Below are 18,576 nucleotides of genomic sequence, written 5' to 3' on the forward strand. Positions count from 1 at the left end.
GTTCTCCTGAGTAGCCAGCATAATGGAAATGGCTCAAGAAAACAGTAGGCTGGGAGGTCAGATCAGTGATATAGTCGAGAGAAACATTACAAGAAAGGAGAATGTCTAGAGAATAGAGAAAACACACACGTACAACGAAGACAGAACATAAGTTGTGTTGACACAAGCTCTTCCACTAAGAGAAGGAACAAAATGGTGGCATGAGAACTTGGTCACTACATCTCTACAGGTTACAACCACTGCTTTCAGAGATCACTCAGAGGACAATAAATGTTTCTGATGGTAGAGGTAGGAACAAAGATAAACCCACACTTAAAATCTGAAGTTATTGTTTAAGCAAGGAGACATGGTCAAAGTGAGTTCCCACTCTAATAAAGTTAGGACAACCCCCAAAATGCCCATGTGACATTCTTATTTAAGGCCCTATATTTTTATGATATTAATTTGTTTAATACAGGGAAGGGAAAAAAGGGAGAGTTTTGTAATTCAGTCAGAAAAATCACACAAGATAACTTTATTTCCATGGATTTCTAAAATCATATGCTTTTAAAAAATCTCTTACCTTAATCAATTTACCCCAATTATATAATGTATACTATTAAACCAACCAAATTGACACAGTAATTACTCTGGAAAGACAAGAATGGGTTGTAAGGGTGAATTATTTTATAAAGTATAACAGATTGCAACCAATTAGTTAACAAGAAGAAGAAAAACTAAACAGCCTGACCCTTTATAACAATTTACAGAACTCTGTTTAACTTAATAAGAAAAATCTGCTTTGGATTAGGCATCGCTTCATCACTTCTCAGAGATTAAGGCACAAAATCACCAGCATTACAAACTCAAATGTGTAAGAAAATCTGAAGACAGCAGCTGGTACAAATGCTACAAAAACAAAAACAGGTGCTTTGGGGGCACTGACTTATATCAAAGTAACATTAAACTGCAAATGTAAAACTTACAGCAACTCAATTTTCCTTCTCCAATGAAGGTTAATCATTTTTAACAGAAGATCAACTTAAAGAACAGAGGAAAAAGCCAATCTCTTAATACTCCTTTTTTGGGGGGGAAAAAATTGTCTCTCAGTATCAGGCAAATTTAAAAAAAAATGATTTAGCTGGTATAGATTTTAGAATAGCATATAAACAAACTGATAGCAACTAAAGCAATTTTAATGGCACATTCAGGAGCTTACATTTGAAATGACATTATTGGTGAGGTCCTTTCTTGTGAATTCTATGGTGATGGGGTCAAGTATCAATATTTTGTTAATGTTAACTTTAAACAAATATTTTGTTAAATTTAGTTATGTTTTTCAAAACAGTTAAAACTCCAACACATGAGATTTGAGGGCAAAGATACTGAAAAATAATACTTCAGTAGACTGTTACTACAGCCAACATGTTATAATAATTTCCCAAAGTTATTTCTGAAATAATAACCTAGGTCTAATGCTATTGTCTTTTAAGAATATTATAAGTGCACTAAAGCAGTTTCTGCCAGTAATCACAACACACTAAAGCACTTGGCAAATGAGTCAGGATCAAAATATATGAAATGAGGAAACGTTAGCATTCATTATACATCTTATTCATAATCTCATTTACTTTGCCCATTTTATTGTTTCAATATCTCAGGAAAACTTGGATCCAAATAGCATGCTAACGTTCCACAAATTAATTATCCTAAAATTTGAGCTGTTTTTCATCAGGAAATGAATTACCTTAAAGGTATATTTCCAGAAAACTTAATTGGATGTTAATCTAATAACATTAGTAAAGCCAGATAAACAAAAGAAATAATAAAATATACCACGGAGTGAATGAAACTCTGATATGACACTCCAGTGTTATAGAAGAAAGGAATACAACAAATACAGATAATTTTTTAAGAAATGTACATGCCTCCTGACCAAGAGGATTTAGGAATTACAATAATTAATATAAGTACCTAATATGTGTTTTAAATTCACTTTAATGTTGGTTGTCATTGTCTCAACCAGTGGTTCTCAAAGATTGCCATGTGGTTATGTCACACATCAATATGAATTCCATGTTTTGAAGACATCATTTGTCTGGTCCCTGTGAAATACATAACGAACGAACAGATGTGAGGTAGAGATGATGTGATTATTACATAAAGCCAAAATGGCAAAGGAGAAGTTTTTCCAAATGGGCATATCCACAAGCCATGGCGAATTCCATCTCGGATGTGGTGTGAGGTCCAGGATATAAATAACATCCAGGGGAGAAAGCACCAGGAGTCTTTGAGCTTGAAAAAGTGCATTGTAAACTTCAGGGTCAGGGCCACAGTGGGGATCACAGTAGAGCAGTGAAGGAAAGGGCGTCGCGGGAGACTCAGAGCAGCCTGCAGGGAGAAAGCAATGGCTAGCGTCATCTCCTTCTTGGCAAACAACACTCTGTAAATGCTGCCTGACATCATAAGTACGTGCTTTCCTGCGGGCTACTGGGAATGCAAAGGGAACATTTTCTATGTCACCTCCAAATACACTTTGCACTAAAAATGAAATCAAGATCTAAAGAACATATGACTAACTTTTTAAAGTTCCCTACTATGTGCTCAGAAAAGTCACAATACAGTTTATATCCTAAATGTATGGTTAGAGTAAATTTGGAGTTTTAAAGAACTGTTTGGGGCCTCTAAGAGCAATGAAAAAGACTCACATTTGAATAAAACACTCTTCAATTAAACATAAAAAACTGTGACATATAGTTGATTTACAGTGCTATATTAACTTCAGATATACAACATAGCTATACAATATTTTTATTGGTTGTATTCCATTTAACATTGTTATAAAATATTGGTTATATTTCCTACTCTGTACATTACATCTTTGTATTTTAATTATTTTATACTTAGCAGCTTGTACCTCTTAATCCCTTTTCCCTATCCTGCTTCTATCCCATTCCATTCTTCAATTAATAAATGCATAAAAGGGGAATATTTTTTGTTGTAACTATTGTATATTAGCCTTGAATACTTTCAAATTTATTTACAAAAGCATTAGAAAGAGCATTGAACATGATTTGAAAGTTGAGTTAAATAAACCAATAGAATTTCTAAACCATTGTAAAAATGTAATCAACATCTAAACAAATAGAAGTTTTTCAGGCTTAATTCCTGAAAGATCCATGGGAAACTCTTGGAGATGATGAAGGACAGGGAGGACTGGCGTGCTGCAGAACATGCTGTCGCAGAGTCAGACATGACTTAGCGACTGGCCAACAACAACTTGCTAAACATCAATCAGAGTTTGTTTATTCTACATTCTTATTCCCGCTCCCTTCTCCCTACTTTTAGTTGCCTATTTCTATTTTGTCAAAACATAAAACATTTCTGCATTATGCCATTTTAGTCTCTACCTTTAAGTTCTACGCTCTGCTGTACTTAGCAGCTCAGTTGTGTCCGACTCTGTGACACCATGGACTGCGGTCTGCCAGGCTCCTCTGTCCATGGGATTCTCCAAGCAAGAATACTGGAGTGGGTTGCCATGCCCTCCTCCAGGGGATCTTCCCAACCCAGAGATTGAACCCAGGTCTCCTGCATTGCAGGTGGATTCTTTACCATCTGAGCTATCACGGAGCTACTGGAGAGAGTAGCCTATCCCTTCTCCAGGGGATCTTCCTGACCCAGGAATCAAACCAGGGTTTTAAGTTCTATGCCCACAGCATAACATGCTCCCCAACAACAGGGTGGGATGGGGGCACCTATGGTAGTCACTGCTTGGAGGAGAGCAACAGCCTCCTGTTGAGATGATTAGTAGTTATGCTCTGGATGTGTGGACAGATATTGACTATTCACACTTTCATTTGTGAAGCCTATTTATATTAATAGTTTCTAAGGAAGAAACTTCCCTGGTGGTTCAGACAGTAGTCTGCGTGCAAGGCGGGAGACCCAGGTTCAATCCCTGGGTCGGGAAGATCCCCTGGAGGAGGAAATGGCAACCCACTCCAATATTCTAGCCTGGAAAATCCCATGGACAGAGGAGCCTGGCAGGCTACAGTCCATTGGGTCGCAAAGAGTTGGACACGACCGAGCGACTAACACACACACACAAGGAGGAAACAAGATACTTCTGTTGCTTGCCTGATTCCTAAAATATTCATGCAGAACCTTTATTCATAGGTAAATAATAAAAGAAGGATATATCATAAAATATAGAAGTAAAAATAGATAGGGCTTCCCAGGTTGCATCAGTGGTAAAGAACCCACCTGCAATACAGGAGACTTAAGAGATCCAGGTTCCATCCCTGGGTGGGGAAGATTCCCTGGAGAAGCGCATGGCATCCCACTCCAGTATTCTTGTCTGGAGAACCCCATGGACAGAGGAGCCTGGTGGGCTACAGTCCGTAGGGTCACACAGAGTCGGATATGACTGAAATGACTTAGCTCGCATGCAAAAATAGGTAAATTCCTACCAGTCCTGCTCTAGGACATGATTTTTCCTGGTTCTGTTCTTCACTTAGTTCATATCCTGTGCTTGTCATTAGTATGTGAAATGCGGCTCCGGTATTATTCAATTAGCATTTGTCTTTATATTGCTGCCCTTGCTTACTGCATATGTCACTTACAGAAGCAGTTTGAGAGGCTCTACAGGGCTGGAGAAACCATGCATTCAGGAGGCCTGTGTGCAGCTGGTAACACCAGATATATGCCTTATGAAGGCAGTCAGGAGACAAATCTGTAGGTTTGCTTCTCCACATTCTGATACCATGAGCTAATGAGAACAAGGTTTAGGGGGTCTTAGTGTGCTAATGGGCTTTCCAGGTGGCTCATCAGGTAAAGAAATTGCCTGTAAAGCAGAAGATGCCAGAGATATGGGTTCGATTCCTGGGTTGGGAAGATCCCCTGGAGGAGGGCATGGCAACCCATTCCAGTATTCTTGCCTGGAGAATCCCATGGACAGAGGAGCCTGGCGGCCTACAGTCCACAGGTTGCAAAGAGTCGGACATGACTGAGCAACTGAGCATAGCACAGCACAGAACTTTCCTTCAAGACTTGGCTAATGGATAACCAACAATGTCCTACTGGATAGCACAAGGAACTCTATTCAGTATCCTGCAATAAACCATAATGGAAAAGAATATCTTTTTTAAAAAGAATGTATATATATATGCTTAACTGAACCACTTTGTTGTACAGCAGAAATTAACATTCTAAATCAATTATACTTCAATTAAAAAAAAAAAAAGACTTGGCTAAAACATCTCCTATAAAGCCAGAATGGAACCCCTCAGTTACAATTACTGAACCTTTGCTCTGGGCACATCCACGGCACTTTGTGATGTGATATGCTGTGGTCAGTAACATATCTGAACCCTCAGGAAAGTGTTTGGTGCTCAAAAAAGTTGGATGAATGGGCTTTCTTATTTTAAAATAAGGCTAATCTTCTCTAGCTCAAACTAAACTGATGCTATAAATATCAATATCATGGCGTCAAAGAAATCAAAGGCCAGAAAAATTAAACATATAGGCTTCTTACCTTTAAAGACAGGGATCCAGATAGCAAAAAGTGGTCTATATCAATAACAGAGGCTAAAAACCCAGCTAAAATGATTTCTCCAAAGTCAGTCTTCTTCCTGATTCCAATGACTATTGCCCATGACCACATGCCAATCACGAAGTGTACTGAGTTATCTGAAAGTGCACGAAGCCAGGCATTTTGTTGAATTACGGGAAACTGAAGAAGTCTGTCAGCTACTGCACAGAATAAGCCCAGACCAAGGCTGGAAAGAAGAGATTCAGTGCTGCACGACTGGAGTAAAGCATGAGACTTCTCCGTCTCCGATGCCATCGCAGAGCAGTATGTCAGTGCATGCTAAGAGCCATCACAAAACAGACAGCCCGTTCTTGTGTACATTCCCAGTCATCCTAAAACAGAAAGGAGAGAAAAATACTAATGAAGACTATGGGATGCCATATGATACATACATTTAAAAATACCAGCAGTAATTCTAGAAGTATAAAGTCAAGTTGTAAAAATTGGTATTTCTTCTCTTTAACTGTTTGCTTATTTTTGGCTGTGCTGGGTCTTCACTGCTCCTCAGGCTTCTCTCCAGCTGTGGCGAGCGGGGGCTCCTCTCGAGTTGTGATGCAGGGGTTTCTCACCGCGGTGGCTGCTCTTGTGGAGCTCAGGCTCTAGGCACAGGGGCTTCAGCAGTTGTGGCAGCTGGGCTTAGCTGCTCGGCAGCATGTGGAATCTTCCCGGACCAGGGATCAAACAAGTCCCCTGCATTGGCGGGTGGACTCTTACCCACTGTACCACCAGGAAAGGCCTTTTTTCTTTAACTGTTATCTGTAATTTCATCCCCCCCCAGCTTTATTGAGATATAAATGATACACAGCACTGTGTAAATTCAAGCTGCAGAATGTGATGATTTAATATACATATATATTGTGAAATGATCATAATACAGTTAGCATATCCATTACTTCACATGGTTACCTTTGAGTGTGTGCAGTGAGAACATTTTATGATATACTGTCTTAGAATCTTTCAAGTATTGAAAGAAATAGTATTTCTTAAGTTTACATATAATAAGCCACGTGGCCCAAAGAGAACAGACTAGCCTTGCAGGAACAACCGTTTAGATGGTCGCGTATATCAAGGGAAATTTAAGAAAACCCGCTGACTAATCTATTACTTTGAAGTCATCAAATCTTTCTTTCAGCAATGTGTACCAGAGTGGTGGGCATCCACCCCAGCAACTGCTTTCCATACTTTTTTCTGATAACAACATCACCTTCCTTTGGGAAAAGTACTCATCACAATACCAAGACTCTGGAGCTGATCAATTAGAACTGTCTTCCTTACTAGTAGTAGTGATTAAATAGCAATGAATAATTAGTAATAATTTTATAGTAGTGAATAGTAGTGATTACTCTGCTGAAGAAGGTGACCCCAGCTGGGCCAACTGGGCTCCTTATCAGAATTTTTCCAAGTGGAGCTGATGGAGAAAGTTCCTTTACTTCTTATAGAGCATGGACTCAACTACATGGAAGAGCCTAGGAAAAACGAATCATAAGGACATCAAGTTCTCAGGACCAATCTCTAAGGTTCTTAGAGCTTCCCTGGTTCCTGCAAATCACCTTTTACTTCCATGAGCTACTTCAGGATTTTCTCAGTAAGTCCCCTTTTCCTTACTGTCACCTCTAACCAAAGGATCTTAACTGACATAAAAAGGCAATCGTAATTCTGAGTGCTCACCTGGCATACAATATTGAGATCACTTATCCAGTTAAAGTTATTAACATTGTGTGATACCTGAAGTTTTTGCTTTGTATTGTTGTGTCTTAGTTCTGAGCATTAAAGACTAACTAAATGATTTATTGAGAATGATTCAGCTTCCATTCTGTAATGAAAACTATACAACACAGATCACTGTATATATTCTAACAATTTATAGAGAAATGCAAAACACCTAAAATAGGACCTTTAAAAAGGTCTAAGTTGAAGGACTTGCACCATCTGACTTTAAGTCTTACTATAAAGCTACATAACCAAGAATGTGGTACCATTATGAAGATGGACAAGTGAATCAATGCAATAGAATAAGAGAATGGGTTCACAAACAGATCCACACGCATGGTCAACTGATTTCTGACAAATATGCAAAGGAAAGTCAATGGAGAAAAGACTCCTTTCAACAAATGGTGCTAGAACAACTGGATATCCATATGCAAAAATAATGAACCTCAGTCCGTACCTTCCTCCCCATGCAAAAATTAACTCAAAATGGATCACAGACCTAAAAGTAAAACAAATCTATAAAACTTCTGGAAGAAAACACAGGAGGATATCTTTGTCCTGGGTTATATAAACAGTTCTTGGTAGCAGTATCAAAGCTCCATTGTTTAAAAAGTTAATAAATTAAGCTTCATTAAACTAAAGAACTTCTGCTCTTTGAAAGACAATGTTAAGAGAATTAAAACACAAGACATAGATTGGGAGAAAATATTTGCATATTTCATATTTGATAAAGGATTTCTACACAGAATAAAGAATTCTGAAAACATGATAACAGAAAAACAGGCTGATATAAAGATGGATGAAAGATTTGAAAAGGTACTTTACAAAGATGATATACAAATGGTCAATAAGCACATGAAATATGCTCAATATCATTAATTATTAGGGGAAGGGAAAGTAAAACCACAATGAGATTCCAAACATAACTATCAGAATGGCTAAAATTTAAGGCTGATCATTTCCAAATGTTGGCAAAATGTGGAGCAATCAGAACTCTCATACATTATTGGTGGAAATGTAAGATGATACCACCACTTTCCAGTTTCTGAGAAAGTTAAACATGCTCCTACCACATGACTCAGTCAGTCCATTCCTAGGCATTTACCTAAGAGAAATGAGAGCAAACATCCACACAAAGATGTGCACAGCAATGCTCATAGCAGCTTTGTTTTTAACATTAGCTTCAAACTGGAAGAACCCAACTGGATAAACAAAATATGGGGGGAAAAAATAAATTAAAAAAAAAAAAGCCTACAGTAAAAGCCCGTAGGGTGCTTTCTAGGTGGCACTAGTGGTAAAGAACCCATCTGCCAATGCAGGAGGCCTAAAGAGATGCAGGTTCCATCCTCGGGTCAGGAAGACCCCTTGGAGGAGGGCACTGCAACCCACTCCAGTATTCTTGCCTAGAGAATCCCTTGGGCTGAGGAGCCTGGCATACTATAGGCCATGGGGTCACTAAGGGTTGGACACGACCGAAGCAACAGCACAAAAACTTATAGAACTGTACAAAGAGTGAACCCTAATGTAAACTGTGGACATTAGTCAATAATAACATATCAATACTTGTTCATTAATTGTATCAAATGTGTGTGTGTAATGTATGTGCATGATCAGTTTTGTCCAATTCTTTGCAACCCGTGGACTGTAACCCTCCTGGACTGACCCGGGAAGATCTCCTGCATCTCCTGCATTGCAGGCAGAGGCTTTACCGCGGGGCCACTGCGGAAGCCAAACAAACAGGCCACACTCTTGGAAAAAGTTAATAATAGGGAGAGATGTGTAGAGGAAGAATGGATATATGGGAATACTTTCTACTCTGCTCACCTTTTCTGTAAACCTAAAACTGTTATAAAACAAAGTATTTTTAATAAGCAAATAAAGTATGGGAAAATGTTATAATTGTTACATTTAGGTAATGAACATACTTTAGTTCATTATACTCTACTTTTATGTTTGAATTTCTTTATCTAGAAATGTTTTTTAAAAAAAGTACCTAGTATGATCCCACTTATATAAAATTCTAGAAAATGCAAGAAAGGAGGGGCAGGAAGGATTAAAAAGGAGCGTAAGAAAACTGGAGAGACAGATTCATGACTTCATTACCTTGATTGTGGTGAGTTTCACGGTTCCTAGTTTCATACCCATACCAAAATGTATCAAACTGCACATTTTAAATATATGCAGTTTATTATATGTCAATTATACTCCAATAAAGATGTCAAAAAGTTAGGAAAATATACTTTATTGTCAGTAACAATAGCAGCCTTTCATGTAAGGAGCAATCTGAAAACAAGAAAGAGATTATGGAAATAAAAAACCTGACTGCCCAAATAAAAAGTCAATACAAGCAATGCATAGTAAAATGAATGCTTCAAAGAACACAATTAATAAAAATACATTCAAAGAATTTTCTAAAAGCTTGAGGGTGAAAGAAAGGACAAAGAGTTGGACATTGAAAGAAAAAACACACACACAAAAAAGAAAGAAAAAACAAATTCAAAAAATAAGGAGAGGGACTTCCCTGGTGGTCCAGTGGCTAATACCCCATGCTGCCAATGTAGGGGGCCCGGGTTTGATCCCTGGTCAGGGAATTAGATCCCACATGCTGCAACTAAGATCCAGAGCAGCCAAATTAAAAAAAAATTATAAATATTAAAAAAATAAATAAAGAGAAAATCCTTAAGACCCAAAACAACAACAATAGTTATCTGCAAAAGAAACAGAATGCAATTAACACCAACACCAAACATTGTTGGACAACAATTACAGAGCTCTGAGAGAATGGGATTATGACAACAGGAACTCTAAACATAACTAAGTTATAGCATCTATGTGACAATTATAAATTTTAAGATTTTTACCTTAGAAATTGTAACACTTTATATAATGTTTTGGGAAAAAATAATCAAGGAGCAGGTCTTTTAAATTTTTATGGGAAGAAGAGAAAAATACATAAAACTTGCTCAATATAGCAAAGTAGAAAAGTAATCTATGAAGAAGAAAATTTTACTCCCACCCTTACACACCAAAAATAAAAAAGAAAACAAACATGTCAAACACAAATACTATAATCGATGTGAATGTATTAAATTTCTCTATAAAGAGACAGCTTGGAAAAGAAAGAAACCTCTATGAAGTTACTGTTCATAAGAAAACATCTCAAACAAAAAGTCTCAGCAATATAGAAAATAAAGAGCTGAGAAAATATCTATCTAGAAAACACAAACACAATGAAGCAGCAGTGGTATTAGGCTGGTGCAAAAGTAATTGCAGTTTTGCACTGTTGAACTTTGCCATTTGATGTTGGAATACACTCTTAAATGTGGTTATGTTATATACCATTTTAATGTACATCTCTCACTTTATGTTTTTCACCAATGACTTATTACTCGCTGTTTCCATTCACTTCAGTTCAGTTGTGTCCAACTCTTTGTGACCCCATGAACCATAGCACGCCAGGCCTCCCTGTCCATCACCAACTCCTGGAGTCCACCCAAACCCATGTCCATTGAGTTGGTGATGCCATCCAACCATCTCATCCTCTGTTGTCCCCTTCTCCTCCTGCCCTCAATCTTTCCCAACATCAGGGTCTTTTCAAATGAGTCAGATCTTCGCATCAGGTGGCCAAAGTATTGGAGTTGCAGCTTCAACATCAGTCCTACCAATGAATATTCAGGACTGATCTCCTTTAGGAGGGACTGATTGGATCTCCTTGCAGTCCAAGGGACTCTCGAGAGTCTTCTCCAACACCACAGTTCAAAACCATCAATTCTTCGGTGCTCAGTTTTCTCTCAGTCCAACTCTCACATCCATACATGACCACTGGAAAAACCACAGCCTTGATTAGACGGACCTTTGTTGACAAAGTAATGTCTCTGCTTTTTAATATGCTGTCTAGATTGGTCATAACTTTCCTTCCAAGGAGTAAGTGTCTTTTAATTTAATGGCTGAAATCACCATCTGCAGTGAATTTGAGTTCCCTTAGGGCTCAGGAATTCACAATGGAGAACTGGAGCAGATGATGACTGTGATATCCTTGTTTACTAGCAGAAAATACTCCGTTTCTTGGGGCTTCCATCTGCCTGCAATGCAGGAGACCAGGGTTTGATCCCTGGCTCAGGAAGATCCCCTGGAGTAAGAAATGGCAACCTACTCCAGTATACTTGCCTGGAGAATTCCATGGACAAAGAAGCCTGGTGGGCTACAGTCCATGGGGTCACAGAGAGTCGACACAACTGAGAGACTAACACTTTCACTCCATTTCTCAGAAGAGAGAGAGGGAGGGAGAGTGAAAATGTATCATTACACTCCTCAGGAAGAAAAGGAGAATTACATTAACTTTTAAGTGAAATGACTGCCTATACAAGATAATAAATTGAAAATTGTTAGAATTTAGAGCTTCCCAGGTCTTGCTAGTGGTAAAGAACCCGCCAGTCAATGCAGGAGACATAGGAGATGCATGTGGGTTGGATCCCTGGGTTGGGAAGATCCCTTGAAAGAGGGCATGGCAATCCACTCTAGTATTCTTGCCTGGAGCAACCCATGAACAGAGGAGCTTGGCAAGCTACAGTCCACAGGGTTGCACAGAGTTGGACACAACTGAAGCAACTTAGCCTATCCTAGAATTTAAGTTGCAAAAGGTGGCTTAGCCAAGCCTAGAATTTCAGTTGCAAAAGGTGGCTAATTCAAGATAAATTATTAATATACCAGCAATAATCGAAAGGGGAAACTACCAGAAAATGAACATTCATAACAGCAATAAAAACTCAAATATCAAGGATAAACAGATAATGCACCGCATGTGAAGAAAATGACAGAACTGTATTATGTCAATCAGCTATGCAGAGCTCTTGTGGCTTTGTGCTATGTTCCAGCTAAGCTGGAATACACTTCCCAGAATCCCCTTCCTTGTTATGTGTCGTGCTGGCTACAGGAGCCTCTGTACTTGGAACCTCGAAAGCAGAAGTGAAGCAGCGGCCGTATTTTTTTAACTCTGGAGGTTGGTGCTGGACGTGGGGCTTGCACGTGCTGTTGCTGATTTGTCAGCTCACCTTGCTGGCATGGACAGGCTAGGCCTGCAGCTCCTTCAGCTCCCACCACATCTTCCTTCACCCTCTCCAAGTCGTGGGCCTCTCCTGCAGGTCACCCACAGCATCAAAACTGAAGCTGGTGAGAAGTCAATGCAGATTGCAATGTCCTTGTTCTCACCCACATCCACCTTCCCTTCCCAACTGTCTGGCTGACATGCTTCAGGCCCAAAAACAGACTCAAAGGCAACAGCCTGCTCTCCCAGTCCCTACAGTTACAGCAGCTCTTATTCGTTAGCATGCAAAGTAGTTTTGCTTTTTTGATGGAACTTCACTGAAAACAAGAGCCAGACCATTTTACTAAGGATACCAGATGGTATTACTGTCCTCAAATTAATCTAGAAATTTAACATATCTCTAATCAAAATTATAACAGGGATTTTCTTTTAGCAGCTTCACAGAATGTTTTCAGACTGGCATTCAATCCCAGGTGGCACTAGTGAAACAGAACCTACCTGCCAATGCAGGAGACAAAAGAGAAGCAGGTTTGATCCCTGGGTTGGGAAGTACCCTTGGAGAAGGAAATGGCAACCTATTCCAGTATTCTTGCCTGGAGAATTCCATGGGCAGAGGAGTCTGGTGGGCTACAGTCCATTAGGTTGCAAGGACATGACTAAATAGACTTAGCAAGCAAACTTGCAAAAGCAGAGTGATATGAACACTGAAAGGTGAACACAAAATCTGAGACAGATCAAGTGTGTATTTCCAGAAGGGGAAATGTATGTACCATTCCAAATTGGTAAGGAACAATTATTATTTTACTCAGATCCTGTGTCAGTTAGGTTTCTTGAGTGCATGGAACAGAAAGCACTCTGGCAATAAAAGCAAAAAGCATTTATTAAAAGGATATTGGGAAATCACAGTCTTGCCTGGTTTCAAGAAACAAGTTACAAACTATGCCTCGAGCACCTGAGTGCACATGACACCAGACACCTGCAGTGAAGACCTCTCTGCCCCTGAACCCCTGAACCCAGCTTGCACTGCTTAACCCATCACCAGATATTATCACTGGCATTGCTGCTAGTTCTGTCTTATCTGCTGCTGTTATAAAGATTCTTGGAGTTCTGTTTCTTTGCTCTCAATACAAAATTCAGAGTTGGGCACTGGCTGGGCCTAGATCACATGCCCATTCCCTAGCTGCAAGGGAGGCTGGAAAAGATAATATTTGGCCTTTTCAGCATAACTAGTAGAAACTGGTTCTTTTCTCCTTCTACACGTTAGAAGAAGAATCTCAAAAGTATACTATGTTGAGCAGGATAATGACCAGACCAGTCTGCAATGGTAATGGGTCTGTTACAAAAGGCTTTAATTGCTAAGTAGTACTGAAGAGTCAATCATCAGGTGAAACCTGAGATTGGATCATCTGTGCAATGCTCAGTTTATACGGCAGAGTTGTCTAAACAACTTTAGATTTCAAAATGTCACATTCACAAGGATTAGAGTTTTATATTAATAATACAGACTATTTCTCTGGTTAAATTAAGAGAGAGAATCAGTTTGACTGACTAGATGCCTTGAGATTTTCCACAGTCAAGACAGCTTTTGTAATCAGTTTGGTATCAAACTTGGGATATTTACATGAATTTGTAAACAGACTTCTACAAAGTCCAACTGGCTAGACTTTTAGAGAGGAGCTCAAAAATATTTTAAAAATACTGATAGACATGACTGTATAAAAATGTAAACTCATGCATGGCAAAGTTAAACACTAATACATGGAGGAAATTTTGAACATTTATGATGGAGAAAGATAAGAAGCCTTACTTTACAGAGGGTTTTTAAAATTAATGAGAAGGTGGGACTTTCCTGACGGTCCAGTGGTTAAGAATCCGCCTTGCAATGCACGGGATGCAGGTGAAGTCCCTGGTCAGAGGGAACTAAGATCCCACATGCCACAGAGAAACTGAACGCCCATGCCACAGCTGCTGAGCCTATGAGCTCTGGTGTCCGCACACCACACACAGCTAGGGTTTGTGAGCCACAGTGAAAGACCCCACGAGACACAGGGAAGACCCCGAGGGCTGCAACGAAGACCTGATGCAGTCAGATAAAAAAGAAAAAGTAAGTATCTCAATAATAACATGGCTATGTCAAAGAAAATGCAATTTGGAAAAGGAAGAAATACAAAGATCAAGAAAAGCATTAAAATATTTCAACTTTATTGGTAATCAATTGAATTTAATTTAAAACAATGAGATTTCAATCTAAGATTGACAAAAGATTGCTAATGATCTGTTAGTGGTGGGGAAATGATCACCCTAATAGAGTATCAGCAGTTGCATAAATTGGCATAACTTTTCTCAAACAATTTGACAATATGTACCAAAAATGATTAATAAATGAGCAAATACTTTTGACTCAGCATTTCCATTTCTACAAAATTATCCTAAGAAACTAATTAGATAAATACAAAGAGTTACACATGGATGTTCAGCATGGCATTGTTTATAAGGAAAAGTTAGAAACTGTGTGCCCAAAATATAGGACTACTGAAATAAATTCCATATTATTATGCAGTCATTAAAAAATACTTATTCCCCAATTTATTGACATTAGATATTAAAATTTTAAAGGTATCCTATAAAATCATATATAAAATATTAAATTTTTGTTAAAAATACATACATACATGTAAAAAACCTGGGAGATTGTTCATTCGGCTTGTCTGTCACTGGTGGGCTTACATGTGATCATTATTTTTTTCCTTTCTTTGATTTCCCCCAAATTTTCAATATCATGAACATAAAACCAATAAAACTCCTCTGAAAAGTTAGTTTGAAGTAATTAAACTCAGACCACAATGATAAACTCAGCTTCATAAAAGTGTAATTTTTTAAAATGTAGAAATATATTTATAACATTATAAATATTAATAAAATATTAGAATATACATTAATAAACATTAATAAAGTTGTATGCATGCATGCATGCTGTCACTTCTGTTGTGTCTGACTCTGTGTGACCCTATGGGCTGAAGCCTGCCAGGCTCCTCTGTCCATGGGATTCTCTAGGTAACAATACCAGAGTGGACTGCCATGCCCTCCTCCAGGGTATCTTCCCAACCCAGGGACTGAACCTGTGTCTCTTACATCTCCTGCACTGGCAGGCAGGTTCTTTACCACCAGTGCCACCTGGGAACCTGTTAAGTTATATGCAAATCTCCTAAGTCCAATTTATAGTACAATATAATGTATTCACATTTATGTATTAGTTGGCACATGAAGTCTATATGAAAGAGTTCCATATCTCTAGATGAAATAAATTTATGAAGGTTCCATTAATATTTTTAACAGTGTGAAGAATACTTGCTTTGTAGATAACATTTTTTTTTTGATAACAACTATTTTGTTAATGATATTGGACCCTACAACAATCCTCAAATTCTTTTGTTGCTGTTTAGTCCCTAAGTCGTGTCTGACTCTTTTGTGACCTTTGTGACCCCCTCATGGACTATAGCCCACCAGGTTCCTCTGTCCATGGGATTTCTCAGGCAAGAATACTGGAGTAGGTCACCATTTCTTTCTCCAGGGGATCTTCCCAACCCAGGGATTGAACCCTTGTCTCCTGCATTGGCAAACAGATTCTTTACTGAGTCACCAGGGAAACTCTTTCAAATTCTTAATCATTTGCAAAAATGAAAAAATGAAAATTATTCTCTAAAGCACAAAGATTGAGTTATAGTCTACAGATTCTTCCAGGATTAGGAAATAATGATTTCAAGGTATTTTCAACCAAGGGATACAACCAAAATGCAAAAGACCTCCAAGGTCATGAATCCTTTCTATATACCTTAAGATTTATAGCTCCATAAGTCATGAATCATTTGTGTCTACTTTGCAAAGTAAGCATTTGACACCTGAATGGATAAAGAAGTCAATGGGTTTAAAGGCTCAGTATATATAAAGTTTATAAAATATTCCTTGAACCAAAGATAACATCATTATCCACTCAGCTGGATGGAAACTGGGACACACGAAGCTTGAATTAATGACCAGGCCAGAGAGGTGCCACACCATCAACATCGCCCTCCTTCAGTAAGCTGTGGCCTGTAAATTAGCCCTGAGGACAAAGGCGGCCAGTCAGGTTCTCCAGACGAGTGTGAGGAGAACGTAGACTGGGCACAGTATACACAGAGGCCTAACAAAACAGCTCTTCTGCCATTCAAACTTTGCTTCTATATGCATTTAATTACAGATTCACTGTCAAATCTCATCCCAGAAAGCACACAGAAATAAAAGGCCATCATCCACCTAACTGCAAATTGCATGATGTCTCTGTAAAGCCATTTCATTACATCTATCTTTTTTTACTCACTAAACAATTTTCAACCATCAATAAATATATTTAAATATTACTCACCGTATATTTTACTTGATGAATTCAGATACAAAAATGACCAGGTAGCTAATAAAGTGTCATGAGCAAAATAAAACAAGAAAAGATCACTTAAAGTATTTAAATGATGATCCAAATTTAAAGTGATCTGAAAAAGAAAAAAATGTTTACAAAATAACTATACAGTAGTTTATGAATAGGAACAGATACACATAATAGGGTGACACAAATTGCATTTTAAATGGAAGGTGTAAACAGCTTGCTTGATGAGAGAGAAATAAAAAGCACACTTCAGTAAACTCCGAAGCAGATCCTTCAGCCCCTGTCAAGCCTTCAGATGCCTGCAGCCCTGCCAACATCTAGAACTACAACTTTGAGACCCTGAGCAGAACCACCCAGCTAAGCCTCTTCCAAAAGTCCTGGCCCAAAGATACAGTGAGGTAGTAACTGTTTACTCTTTTAAGCCTAAAAGCTTTGGGGTAGTCTGTTTTGCAGCATGGATAGCTAAAACAGTAGTTTCTCTTTTCAAGAAAGGTATAATTATGGCCCTAGAAACACACAACTGGAACATCTATTCCACTGCAACTATTGGTGCAGATGTATAGAATAGATTCTGGGTGTAAGAAATTTAATAGGTGTACTTCCTCTTATTATCTCTGATTAGAACACCCAGACCATGGGGTCGCAAAGAGTGATGTGATCCATGGGGTCGCAGAGTCTGACACGACTAAACGACTGAACTGAGAACACCTAAGTGTCCCATTTTTCTTCATTTCCCTTCTTCCTGTTTCCCCACTTCCTGCTCCTCCCCCATAAACAGAATGGGCTCTAGAACCTCTTAAACTGTAAAACAGCTTTATGTTTATTTTACATATTCACTTTTGTTGGGCAAGTTCATTACGAGAATTGTAATTTTCTTTTAAACTTGTCATGCATGAAGCTAATGTGCTCAAGGTGTCATTATACTAATACAAGGAGAAAACAAGTTAGCAATCCTCAGCCTGTGAACTAAAGATACTATTTGTAATGATATCTGCCATAACAGCCAGTTACCCAGATCATAAATTTCCATGACTTGCAGGAGACACTTTCTGCAACAGCCAAACTCTACCACACACCATCTCCATTACAGTATAATGCCATCAACTATGGGGCCTTCAGGGCTTCCCAGGTGGCGCCAATGGTAAAGAACTCGCCTGCTAAACCACGAGACACAGGTTCAGTCTCTGGGTCAGAAGATCCTCTTAAGGACACGGCAACCCACTCCTGTATTCCTGCCTGGAGAATCCCGTGGACAGAGGGGCCGTGCGGGCTACAGTCCATGGGATCGCACAGAGCCGGACACGACTGAGCGACTAAGCACTTGAGCCGGGTGAGGATGGCAATGGGCAACTCAGGCAAAAGCGCCGGCACCGCGCCCAGACCCAAGGAAACGCAAGGGGCGCGGAGCTTAGGTGAGGGCTGGACGCCTATGGGATCTAAAGGGCGCGACAAAGCCGAAGGGCTCCGGGCCACTGCCGGTCGACCACACTTCACCTGCTCCCGGGTCCCGTGCGCCTGACGCCCCGACACCCCTTCCCCACAGGGAACCTGGATCTTCTAGACTTTCAGGTTCAAGTGGTCCCCGCTTCCGGCCTCGCACCTCAGGGCGCAGTTTCGCGGCGTCCGTACAGTCCGTTTCTCGCTGAGGACCAAAGGCAACCACTATCTGCTCCGCCCGCTGAAGCAAGCCTGCGACGCGAACGGCGGCCCCGCCCCCCATACCCTCCCCACCCTCCTGTCGGTACTATAGAGATGCCGGCCGCAGGCCAGAGCGGCTACGTCACCTCGCCACTCCCCCCTACGCCGTTACGGGAACCGAGAGGACGCCGGGATACT

General features: G+C 39.5%; 1 protein-coding gene across 5 annotated transcripts; it reads right to left on the reverse strand.

Annotated features, from left to right (window-relative positions):
- Positions 1-474: 474 nt before the first annotated feature.
- On the reverse strand, positions 475-18,457 carry TMEM267 (transmembrane protein 267). 5 transcript variants are annotated; one of them, XM_065905561.1, is made up of 5 exons: positions 18,235-18,445; positions 16,723-16,846; positions 9,380-9,559; positions 5,510-5,898; positions 475-2,370 (listed from the first exon to the last, which is right to left on the reverse strand). In XM_065905561.1, the coding sequence occupies exons 4-5, from the start codon at positions 5,819-5,821 to the stop codon at positions 2,035-2,037; spliced, it is 648 nt and encodes a 215-aa protein (XP_065761633.1). In that variant the 5' UTR covers positions 5,822-5,898; positions 9,380-9,559; positions 16,723-16,846; positions 18,235-18,445; the 3' UTR covers positions 475-2,034. The 5 variants fall into 5 exon arrangements, with proteins under 5 accessions (XP_065761633.1, XP_065761636.1, XP_065761634.1 ...); XM_065905560.1 differs by lacking the exon at positions 9,380-9,559 and having other exon boundaries at positions 476-2,370; positions 18,341-18,444; XM_065905559.1 differs by lacking the exon at positions 9,380-9,559 and having other exon boundaries at positions 476-2,370; positions 18,235-18,444.
- Between the last annotated feature and the right edge of the window lie 119 nt (positions 18,458-18,576).

This window comes from Muntiacus reevesi, chromosome 14, assembly GCF_963930625.1.
Source record: "Muntiacus reevesi chromosome 14, mMunRee1.1, whole genome shotgun sequence".
Classification (NCBI taxonomy): domain Eukaryota; kingdom Metazoa; phylum Chordata; class Mammalia; order Artiodactyla; family Cervidae; genus Muntiacus; species Muntiacus reevesi.

What these genes read in the sequence shown, in the direction of transcription:
- TMEM267 (XM_065905564.1), bottom strand. Translation starts at nt 5,821, where the DNA reads ATGGCATCGGAGACGGAGAAGTCTCATGCTTTACTCCAGTCGTGCAGC. An exon ending in CTGGATCCCTGTCTTTAAAG is followed by an intron (nt 2,371 to 5,509) that starts GTAAGAAGCCTA and finishes TTCTCCCTGCAG; the next exon opens with GCTGCTCTGAGTCTCCCGCG.